This window comes from Scardinius erythrophthalmus (assembly GCF_964197995.2).
Source record: "Scardinius erythrophthalmus genome assembly, chromosome: 1".
NCBI lineage: Eukaryota > Metazoa > Chordata > Actinopteri > Cypriniformes > Leuciscidae > Scardinius > Scardinius erythrophthalmus.
Window position 1 is genome coordinate 61,333,403 of NC_138221.1, and position 12,221 is coordinate 61,345,623.

The 12,221-nt window shown below is 42.9% G+C and overlaps 2 protein-coding genes across 2 annotated transcripts in view; one reads left to right on the forward strand and one right to left on the reverse strand.

The window, feature by feature from the left end:
- Positions 1-12,221, forward strand: part of LOC308702727 (tripartite motif-containing protein 16-like) — a 662,678-nt gene that overhangs the window by 447,614 nt on the left and 202,843 nt on the right. The window lies entirely within an intron of this gene.
- Positions 6,736-11,488, reverse strand: LOC308692298 (uncharacterized protein). The gene is made up of 2 exons (XM_081368156.1): positions 11,288-11,488; positions 6,736-8,246 (listed from the first exon to the last, which is right to left on the reverse strand). The coding sequence occupies exons 1-2, from the start codon at positions 11,364-11,366 to the stop codon at positions 7,078-7,080; spliced, it is 1,248 nt and encodes a 415-aa protein (XP_081224282.1). The 5' UTR covers positions 11,367-11,488; the 3' UTR covers positions 6,736-7,077.

A 12,221-nucleotide genomic window follows, 5' to 3' on the forward strand; every position in this document is an offset into this window, starting at 1 on the left:
CTTGCGGACCCGCAAACGTGCGTTCACTGTGCATCTTTGCCGGTTAAAATTTTGGAGAGAAGGCTGAGAGTGGCGGTGGCTAGCCAGCAGGACCCATGTCTGGCCGGAGCCATCGCTAAACCTAAGGCTAACGATCATCAGCGAGCTACCACGTCGAGCTGGGCTGATATGATGGAAGCCGAATCCTCGGATATGCCTCCTCTGTTCGATGGCCTTCTCGCACACGAGGAGGAGGAGCCGGGGGACGAGGATGCGGAGGGCGATGCTAACTCTAACCTCCTCGACTTGGACATGGACGACGAGGAGGAGGAAGACAACTCTCTCTTCCCGATCCAGCAGTCTAGACCCCCTAGCGCGACTGACACTGGCTCTCAGGCAGACAGTAACCTGCACAAGGTATGCAAGCGAGCCGCGGCAAAACTGGGCCTAGCGTGGCCCGCAGCCCAGGATGCAGAAGGAGCAGAGAGGGACCTTTATGACGGGAAAAGGCTACCGCCTGCTCAAACCACAACGCGACAACTCCTACCTGCCGTGCCGGCGTGCATGAAGGAGATGTCCCGCCATTGGGGTAGCCCCTTTAAGAGCAAGCTCCCGACCAAGGGATGCTCTAAACTTGAGATCCAAGGAATGGGAGAGCTGGGGCTGGCCGGACCCCCAGCGATAGAGTCTTCAGTGGCCTATCACCTCCATCCGAATCGCCGATCTATTTCTGCCTCATCCCAAATTTCGCTGCCGAACAAGAAGGAACGTCTGACCGCGTCCGTCTATCAGAGGATGTACAAGTATGCGGCGCAGTCAGTGTGCTCGCTGAACGCGGTTACTTTACTGTCAGCGTACCAGGCACAGATTTTGGAGGACATGGGGCGACAACTAGATACGGGAGTGCCGAACCCAGCACTCTGGGACGAGATATGTGTGGTAAACGACTTAATTCTCCGCTCTTCTCGTGGCGCGGTTCAGGGCTGTGGCCGTGTTATGGGCCTGGCCGTTTCAGGTGAGAGAGCGTTATGGCTGAACCTGTCTGGATTAAGCGACGCTCAAAAAGCAGAGGTGATGGACGCTGCGTTCGACCCAACTAAGGGCCTTTTCGGACCAGCTCTCGAAAAAATGAGAGAAACCAGCACCCTCAGGAAACAGGAGGACGAGGCTTTTAACCTCTGTTTACCACGCAAGCAAACACCGCGACCACCCTCTCAGCCACCACGGCAAGGTTTTGCAGCAGCCGCTGCGGCGAGAGGAAGACAGACGGGAGCTAGGAGTGTGAGACCGCCTCCCAGCGGACAGCAATCTGGCCATCGTCCGAGATCTGATGGCTCCGGACCCTGGGGGAAACATTCATTTGCGGCCGCGGCGGCGAGAAACCGCCCACCCCACCCCGAGGATCGGAAGAAAAAGCGTGCGACCTGACACGCGAATGTTCCCCTGCACTTCTCTCTCCGCCCGCAAAGAGAAAGAGGTGGTCCAGCCCTGTTGTTCTCAGTTCAGTAAGGGCTCCAGCTATAAGCTATCAAGTTCAAAATGTTCTCCAGTGTCACCAAGCACTCACACGGGGTCTTCAAACGCCCATCAGTTCAGGGGAATGTTTAATAAAGAATGCATTATCGCATCCAGGCCACAGGCTAAGGGCGATATGCTCCCCAAATTCATTAAACACAATAAATGTTTCACTATCGCAGCCAGGCAGTCAGCCGAGGGCGATAGATTGCAGAAAAATCCAAACATTGAGATGTGTATCCCTAGCCTCTCCGCCGGAGGGAGCGCGCGCGCCTCCAGAAGGGGTCAGCGCGGAGACGGTAATGACGTCATCAAAGCGCGCCTGCGTTGGGGAAGTATACAGGGGACCTCTCTCAGCTCGCATACTCAGTTGGCGCGCATGCGCAGCTCATCCGTGGGTTGTAAACACGATTTCACGGGGATACAGGCTTCAATTTGCCATGAAACCACCCAGATTCAATGGTATCATAGCCTCAGTGGCCGAGGGAGAATCAGCTCGCGTCCTGACGGCCGAGATAGACACTCTTTTAGACAAACGAGCCATCAGAGTGGTGCCAAAGGAAGTGGGCTGTCAGGGTTTTTATTCCCGTTACTTTGTGATCCCAAAGAAGGGGAGCACATCTCTGCGTCCAATTCTAGATCTCCGTGTGTTAAACAAACACCTACGGAAATATTCATTCAAAATGTTGACACACAAAACACTTTGTCGATCCATCCGCCAGAACGACTGGTTTGTGACGATCGATCTGTCAGACGCGTATTTTCACATAGATGTTTACCCGTCTCACAGGAAGTATCTCAGGTTTGCATTTCGAGGCACTGCTTACGAATTTCAGACACTGCCCTTTGGTCTGTCTCTAGCACCAAGAGTATTCAGCAAATGTGTGGAAGCAGCACTTTTCCCGTTGAGAAACAAGGGGATAAGAATACTGTCGTACATAGACGATTATCTGATATGCGCCTCGTCGAAAGAGCAAGCAATCAAAGACGCAGACATGGTGTTATTGCATCTCGACAGCTTGGGATTCAGAATAAACATGGAAAAGAGCAGCTTAGAGCCAGCTCAGCACACAGAATATCTAGGACTCAGTATAAACTCCCTCTCTTATCGAGTCACTCTGACAGAGAGGAGGATCGCGTCATTCACTCAGTGTCTCGCCCGTTTTCAGACGGGGAAGATTGTCCCGTTCAGACTGTGCCTACGGATGCTGAGTTTAATGGCTTCAGTGATATCTGTAGTACGGCTGGGACTACTCATAATGAGAGACTTTCAGCGCTGGGTCGCGCATCTGCGTCTGTGTTCTCGGCGTCATCTCAACCGACCGGTGAGAGTGACTTATGCGTGCGTCAGAGCGCTCAGACATTGGAAAAGCCCCGCGACCCTCAGATCGGGGATTCCCTTGAGGGCAGTGTCGTCGAGAGTCACTATGACGACGGACACGTCATTAAAGGGCTGGGGAGCGACTCTGATGGGCAGAGCTGTGAACGGTGTTTGGCCTCCTCAGCTAATTCACAAACACATAAATGACTTGGAATTGTTGGCAGTGTTTCTAGCGCTGAAACATTTTCTGAGCTTCATCAGGGGCCAGCATGTTTTAGTGAAAACAGACAATTCCACAGTGGTTGCTTATATCAACCGACAGGGAGGCACACGCTCTCTTCAACTGCACCAGCTGGCAAAAGAGCTGATTGTGTGGTGCGACATAATGCTTTTATCCATCAGGGCAACCCATGTTCCAGGGATATTGAACAGGGGGGCAGATTTATTGTCCAGAGGAAATCCCCTGTACGGAGAGTGGAAGCTTCATCCCCAGGTGGTGAAGCAAATATGGCAGAAATACGGTCAGGCGGTCGTAGATCTCTTCGCCTCGCAGGAAAACGCTCAATGTCCTCTGTATTTCTCTCTGGCAGACGGAAATGCACCATTGGGTGTGGATGCTTTAGCCCACCCATGGCCAAATGTCCTGCTGTATGCATTTCCTCCTCTGAGCCTGATTTCCCCCACTCTAGCCAGGGTGAGGGAAATGGGGTTGTCGCTGATACTGATAGCCCCACGTTGGCCATCCAGACCTTGGGTGGCCGAGATAGTTCAACTACTGTCGGGTCAGCCGTGGCCCCTCCCTCCCCGGAGGGACCTCCTGTCACAAGCGGGGGGGGGAATCTACCATCCTCACCCAGACAGGATAGCTCTCTGGGCCTGGCCCGTGAGAGGTGGAATTTAAGTGCAGCAGGTCTGCCCCCATCAGTCGTACACACTATACAGAGTGCAAGAGCCTCTTCTACTCGTTCACTGTATAGTAATAAATGGCGAGTCTTTGAAGGATGGTGTGGACGGAGTCATATTGTCCCTTTTCAATGTTCAGTGAGGGACATATTATGTTTCCTCCAGGATCTGCTAGATAAAGGGAAAGCTTTTTCTACGATAAAGGTATACTTAGCAGCTATATCTGCTTGTCATGTGGGTTTTGGTGACAAGACAGCAGGTCAGCACCCTTTAATAAGTCGCTTTATGAAGGGGGCACGACGTAAGAGGCCAGTGGCCAGGCGAATGGTCCCATTGTGGGATTTGTCTACAGTTTTAGAGGCCCTTTCTCAACACCCTTTTGAGCCGTTGGAAGCTATAGGGTTAAAGTTTCTCTCTCTCAAGACAGCACTACTGTTAGCGCTGGTGTCAGCTAAGAGGGTGAGTGACTTACAGGCGCTGTCGGTCAGCCCGTCTTGTCTGCAGTTCTCTACAGGGTTTACAAGGGTTTCCTTTCGCCCTAACCCTGCTTTCGTACCTAAAGTAGTGGATTCGTCATATAGATGTCAAACTACAGATCTTGCAGCTTTTCACCCTCCTCCGTTTTCTTCTTCGGAGGATAGGAGGCTGAATGCCTTGTGTCCTGTACGGGCGCTTCGTGTGTACGTAGAAAGGACAGCAGGTTTCAGGAAAAATGACCAGCTGTTTGTGTCATGGGCTACTCCTCACAAAGGGAAGCCATTGTCACGTCAGCGACTGTCCCATTGGATTGTAGAAGCTATTTCCTTAGCATATGAATGCAGAGGTTCCCAACCTCCCGAGGGCTTAAGGGCCCACTCCACTAGGGGCATGGCTACATCATGGGCCTTACTTAGAGGCGTTTCGGTCCAGGAGATCTGTGCTGCAGCAAGCTGGGCCACACCACATACTTTTGTGAGATTTTATAGACTGAATGTGTCTGAGCCATCCTTAGCTCATGCAGTGTTAGGAGCCAGCACATCAAGTCCTATATGATAGGTATAGCGTAAGTTGCAATCCGGGAGTGGTCTATATCTCCCATAGTGAAACACCGAGCGAAGTTAGAAAAAGAACGATGGGTTACTTAACGTAATCCCGGGTTCTTTGATAACAGAGTGAGGTGTTTCACCAACACTTCCCTCCTTGCACAGGAACGGGAAGAAATCTCTCTGTAATGACTTCGTAGGGGTCGACCTGAGTATTATAGGTGGGGGCGGAGCCTGATCTCAGGTCGACCTGTCTGTCAAAGACAGACGTGGTGGCATAGGAGCTTCCATAGTTGGTCATGCCCAAAGCGATTCCCATAGTGAAACACCTCACTCTGTTATCAAAGAACCCGGGATTACGTTAAGTAACCCATCGTTTTACTCATTGTGATGGATGATTAAGGGAATTTGGCCTTTAGTTTGTGTTTCCTCATATTTAAACTCCTGTGAAACAAGAAGTCATAGCTAGACAATGTCATGTTCCTAGTCACCCTGGTGTACTAAAAAAGGTAAATATTAATGGGAAAATACTTCAGAGATATTTTTCTCATAAAAAATTCTAGGGGTGCTAACAATTATGGCCAGCGTGTTTTGGAGAAAAACATTTATTTCATAATGTGATTTACCCCCCAATTTCAATCCTTTTACTTCAATGAAAGGTTAGATTTTTGCGAATTTTTTGAAGGAAAGAACAAAAGGATAAACAATGCAGATTTATTTTTTACAGCCATTTTTTATCATATTTATCAGGGGTGCCATCAATTCTGACCACCACTGTATATATATATATAAGCCTACAGCCTATGTTATATGATATTATTATATTATATATTCTGAATATATATTTCAAATATATTTTTGTGTATGGGGAGGGATGAAGCGAGGACTGCAAAGTGCAAAGTTAATGGGCTTTTAATGATAGTAAAATAAAATAGACAACAAAAACTACCCAGAGGGGGATGACTTGACTTTGACTTTGACTTTGACTTGACAGCAGGGAAACACACAGTATACATTCAACAATGAATCAGCACAGGACTACAAACACAGGGAGAATTAATAGGGAGAGCAAATAAAGCAGGTAACGAGGGAGGACAGATGGGTCAAATTAATCAATAATCAGGTAACAAGACGGGAGGAGCTAGAAAATAGACAGGAGAGTCTATATTTTTTACATATAAAAAATTCACAGGCAACATATGTTCACATTCATGGCACAATTCAAACGGGACCAGAAAATAATTATTTTCTCCCATTCACTTGCATTGACGGTTTTTCAACTTTGAGGTCCAGCGGGGTTTTGCGGAAGGGGCGGGACTTACCAGCTCTATAGCCCCACTCTAAATCTCCCCATCCCCCTATTACCATGGATTTCATGCTTTTTCTATCATCATCTTTTAATGATCCCTCTCTAGTCTTATTAAATTTTGTCTTCTGACCATCCTGCCAAATTTGATGTAAAAGGTTCTGTCCAGAAACCTTTATTGTTTCTGTACATAGTCAACAAGTGTCTCGGCTGTCAGTGGTCTAGAAACATCTTGCCCCATATTACAACCAAGCAGTTTCCTTAATTTACACACAGAAAGACAAAACACAAAGTTGTTCCACTCTGTCTTAAGATGCCAATTAGTACACATTACATGAATTATTAAAACTGCAGTTTATTCAATGGTTGACCATCCTTCCTTCCTTATCTCAAAACGGCAGGTTATAAAAACCTCTTAATCGGTGTCTAAAAAACTACAAATTCAAGAACATTCTCCATCTCGAGTATTACGTTGAGTGAGACTTCGAGAGTCTAGGCAATACAACAGTTTTTGTCCTCACACCGTCTCAGTCCAATTTGCACGATCCCTCGGTTCTGAATCGATCGCGGACGAGCACCCCAAATTGTCAGATAAAATTGGATATTAGAACAAAGACAATGATCAATGAAGAGCAGAGTGAAACACCAGATCTGGGGACCAAGAATGACACAAGCACAGAAGTGCAGTTCACTCAAAGTCAGCTTTATTGTGCTCCTGCCATAGTTTATATAGCAAGTCTCGGGTGTTGGCTAAAACAAACAAATAGAATAAGTCCATATAGAAAAGAAAGGAGATTATCAGCTTTGCTGAAAGAGATAGAGAGACATACAATTCCATTCATAATTATATCATATGCAACGTTGATCCTTATGGATAATAACTAGCATGTCATACGAGCGTGTGACTAAACAGGGGGTACAAGAAATGATTAGATAGACTGAAATGGAGATGCAAACATATTTATTCTAACACATGTGTAAGGTGTGATTTCTCATGTCTTTCCACATTGAGAGCAGGTAAAAGGCTGTTTTCAAGCATGAATTAACATGTGATTCTTAAGGCTTGCTTTATGTCTGTAAGAGTTTCCACACTGAGAGCAGGCGAAAGGCTTTTCTGAAGTGTGAATTAAGAAATGACCATCAAGGGCTCCTTTCTGTCTAAAACTCTTTCCACACTGAGAGCAGACGAAAGGCTTTATTCCAGAATGAATACTCATGTGAATCTTAAGGTTTTCTTTACGTGCGAAAGTCTTTCCACACTGAGGACATGTGAAAGGCTTTTCTGAAGTGTGAATTAACAAATGATCATCAAGGTGTGCTTTCTGTGTAAAACCCTTTCTACACTGGGAGCAGGAGAAAGGCTTTATTCCTGTATGAATTAACATGTGAGTCTTAAGGTTGTGTTTACTTGTGAAAGCGTTTCCACACTGAGAACATGTGAAAGGATTTTCTGAAGTGTGAATTAACAAATGATCATTAAGTGTTCCTTTCTGTGTAAAACTCTTTCCACACTGAGAGCAGGTGAAAGGCTTTATTCCAGTATGAATTAACATGTGCTTCTTAAGGTTTTGTTTACTTGTGAAAGTGTTTCCACACTGAGGACATGTGAAAGGATTTTCTGAACTGTGCATTAACAAATGATCATTAAGTGTTCGTTTTTGTGTAAAACTTTTTCCACACTGAGAGCAGGTAAAAGGCTTTATTCCTGTATGAATTAACATGTGAGTCTTAAGGCTTCTTTTATGCGTGTAAGTCTTTCCACACTGAGAACAGGTGAAAGGCTTTATTCCAGCATGAATTAACATGTGAGTCTTAAGGCTTCTTTTATGCGTGTAAGTCTTTCCACACTGAGAACAGGTGAAAGGCCTTTTTCCTGCAGCGTGAATTAACATGTGAGCCTTAAAGTTTCTTTTCTGTCTGTAAGTGTTTCCACACTGAGAACAGGTGAAAGGTTTTATTTCAGCATGAATTAACATGTGAGCCTTAAGGCTTCTTTTCTGTCTGAAAGTCTTTCCACACTGAGAACAGGTGAAAGGCTTTTCGACTTCTGTCATTTGAATGCTGCTTTGTGAGCAACAGTTTTCAGTTTTGGAGGAACTCGATGGCTTTTCTCCAGCGGTGACATCCTGAGCTTTCTGATGCTGATGTTTCTCCTCCACTTCATTCAGATCTGGTCTTTCCTCTTTCACTTTCACCAGGCCTAAAATGAAAACATTAAAATTATGAAAATCAATTGGTGCAATTGGAAAATAAAAGAAAATTAGTAGGGGTGCGGGAAAAAATGAATGTTCAATTCATGTATGAATCACGATTCTATCTTCTACCAATTTGCATCGATTCACAAATTTCGATTTCACAAATTGATTTTCTAAAGTGTTACACTTCTTTAACTGCACAGTAGTAAGAGATACTTAAGGTAATTGACGTTAATCGCAATAAGCCGCGAACAAGGACTCAAATGCGGTGCTCGCGCTGATGGACACACAGCCGAGGGGACGCATACAAATGCCACCTCTCGATCTCCAAATAAGTTAACGACATTTCATCAGAATTCAAACAAAAAGAGCATGTTAGCTCAATGTCAGATTTAAATTTTTGTATAAATTTCCTGTATGAGCTTAAAGTAATACATTAAAATGCAAGCATGGTTAATGAAATACATTTTTTTTTTTTTTTTTTTTTTTTAAGACTAACAACAGATGGAGATTGTGCATCCATAATCTACTGAAATTCCTTCAATTCCCAGATGTGCTATGTTAAATTTTCTGTCAAATTTGAACCACTTAATTTGTGGAAGCGAATTTGTAAAGCAAAATAAAATGGACAGAAAATTGCCTGTCGAGTATTATAGGTCATATTTTTAAACAGAATGCATACTTTGGAAGTAGGGCTGGGCGATATATCGCATCACATTGTTATGCGCATCTCGTCAGTAAAGCCGGTTCCTTGATTAGTAGTAAATCGCCTTCACCTGCTTTCAGATGGAGCGGCATTTACTACAAAGAGCCGTAGTTACTGACAAGCTGAGCCATATCACATTAATATCGCGGACGTATCTCCAGCGATAATTAATGCGATATGGCTCAGCTTGTCAGTTAACTACGGCTCTTTGTACACAGCAAAAACTCCAGTGTTAAATTAACACTCCTGGGAGTGTATACGAGTCCACACTCAAGAGTGTTGAAGTTAATGAGATAATTAAGTGATTAATTTAGTGATGATTGAACATTATTGAAGACACCTGATGTTAACAAGCAGAATCACTGAAGGAGAAAATCTCAAATTGTAAGCCACCGTTATGGTGATGGGTGTTTGCTTTAGTTGGGCTCTTGACCCTTATATTATTAACTTTAGATTTTGTTTGGCTGCTGTATCTGAGTTATAACTGCCAGATGAACAAAGAAAAAAAGTGATCTGATGGTGTTGGTTATATTAAGACAATCATCATTTGAACTTTATGTTTTTGATTTATGTTGTTGGTTACAGCATAACTGTGTTTCTGCTTAAATATTCAGAATTTTAGATATAATATAAAGGATTTCTTAAAAGTTGTTTTAAGAAAAAGTCTTTCTTTTAGGCACACACAGATGTCAAGATTCAGTCTATGCATCTCAACAATGGTGACGAGCAGAATAATCAATTAGGAAAAGTAAATTACATAGACAATTCAGATCATAATTTGTTCATACCGCAATGCATGATGGGAGCCATTAATGAGTTGTGATTGGTGGCAGCCACTGCAACATGCTTTATTATTGTCACCATTGTTGAGATTCACAGGCTGATTATTGATGTCTGTGTTTCTAAATAAATTGATTTTAAAGTGTCTTGATCAGAACAATGTTTATTAAATATTTTGGATTATAAGAAAAATACTGATAATCATATGCTGTAGAATCACAGAGCTGCTGCTAACAAGTTAAACCAAACTCTCTCAAATAGTTTCATTTTTGAGATCACAGCATGATTGTCAAAACATAACCAACACCATCAGATCACGTTTTTTTCTTTTCACGTTTATAAATCAATAACAGCAAACAAGCAAAATTTAAAGTAAACATATAAGGGTCAAGAGCCCAACTAAAGCAAACACCCATAACGGTGGCTTACAATTTGAGATTTTCTCCTTCAGTGATTCTGCTTGTAAACATCAGGTGTTTTCAATAATGCTCAATCATCACTAAATTAATCACTTAATTAATCTCATTAAATTTAACACTCTTGAGTGTTAATTTAACACTCATATTTTAACACTTTACACTCTTGAGTGTGGACTCATATACACTCCCAGGAGTGTTAATTTAACACTGGAGTTTTTGCTGTGTAATAAATGCCGCTCCATCTGAAAGCAGGTGATGGCGATTTACTACTAATCAAGGAACCGGCTTTACTGACGAGATGCGCATAACAATATCGTGCGATATATCGCCCAGCCCTATTTGGAAGTGAAGTCTAAAAGGTGAATATGAATTATTGCATTTTTATTAATTACAAAATGTGGGAAATGTTTTTTTTTTTATTGAATTATACACAGCTTAAATATAAAACCATGTTGAATTTCAGCCCATACAAATGCAAGCCCTAAAAAATACAATGCAATATAACGCAAGCACAGTTAATGCAATGCATTTTTTTTAATTGGTGCAATTCAACAAGCTTTTTTGTTTCAAATACATTTGTCATTACCTTCTTCCATATATAACGTTTAATCCAGAAGTGAAGATAATTTATTTCTAGTGCGAGAACACGGAGCGACGCACAATTGCACAAGGCACGGTTTAAGCGCACATACACAATATTTGAGCAAGAGGAGAGGCAGTTCATGAGAGAGCGCGCGTCCAGTTTTATGCGAGAACAAACGATATCCGCGTGCTCTCGCGTTACAATAACAATGCGCTCGCGACATTTGTCATTAAAATAATGACAAATTATTTTAAAAACAGGAAGACTTCTGTAAAACAGGTAATCCTTTGCCCGCACAAATGGAGTACGTTACGTTAACATAAAAACAAAAGTGAATATGTATTATGATGAGTCTCACACACTAGAGTTCAAGAGTTTTGAGATTCCAAAAAGCAAAATCTTATCGCTGCGCCAGTTCAGTTGCATTTTAAGACCTTTGACACGTGGGTTTAAGACATTTTAATGGCAATTTAGGACTTGTTTTTACATTAAGGAATTTGAGACTTAATGTAGGCCTACCACAACAGTCAAAAAGATGAATGAAGAATAGACACCAACCTCCTTGTTCCTCGTGTTTTATTCTCCAGGGTTCTGGTTCGATCATGTCCTCCTCACTCTCATCTTTAACAAACACCATCTTCACAGCAGCAGATCTCAGTTCAGTTGATACTCCTCCAGATATTCCTGCTTGCTTCAAAACTTTGTAACGTATATGAGGATGGGAATATTACAGGCATTTATTGACCTGATTCAAAAATGTTTTTTTTTTTTTTTTTAATCTTTCTAACAGTTTGTATTGAGCCAGTACCACGTAACACCAGAGATCATGCTAAAAACTAATCTTCTTCCTCTGAGGTTTAATGGTGGTTGGTAAACAAAAGTATGTGTTACCGCCACCCACTGGACTGGAGGGTGAAGCGTCGAGAGGAGGCTGCAGACCTGGAGCCGGTAGATCTACGCATAGACATAATATACAATTTGTATAAAATAATGAGAAATTGCTTTTATGATGTGCACCAGTGACAAGATGATGTGATTTCAGTTGTGATCTGAGAAATGCATCAAAGCAAATAAGATAAACTATAAGACTTATTGGAGACCCTGCAGAATCACTGTAGACCCCCTTAGAGTCACAGACCACATAAAAGAAAGTTATGAGAACACAAACTACCTTTTTAATTTGAGTTTCATATCTGTGGGTATTTCATTTAAAAGAAAATAATAATAATTAAACATTAAAAAATGTAAAAAGGACATCCATGGTGAATTTGATCTTGTCACAGTGTGTGTGGGTGTGCTTCCCAGAATTTATGTCAGGTGAGTGTGGATTGCATCAATTTGCTCCTGATTTTCAAAGTACAACGGCACAGGCACTTGTTGGTGGAACACTTTGATTTCTTTTGGCCACTGATGATGAACTGTGCAAAGAAAATTTAAAATGACATTAAAAACATGTCCATGTAATGTAAGTCCTCTGTAAGTCATTTATTTA

Coding starts and splice junctions, on each gene's coding strand:
- LOC308692298 (XM_081368156.1), bottom strand. CDS start 11,366: ATGGTGTTTGTTAAAGATGAGAGTGAGGAGGACATGATCGAACCAGAA. Junction 8,247..11,287: donor AAAACACGAGGAACAAGGAG/GTTGGTGTCTAT, acceptor TTTTCATTTTAG/GCCTGGTGAAAGTGAAAGAG.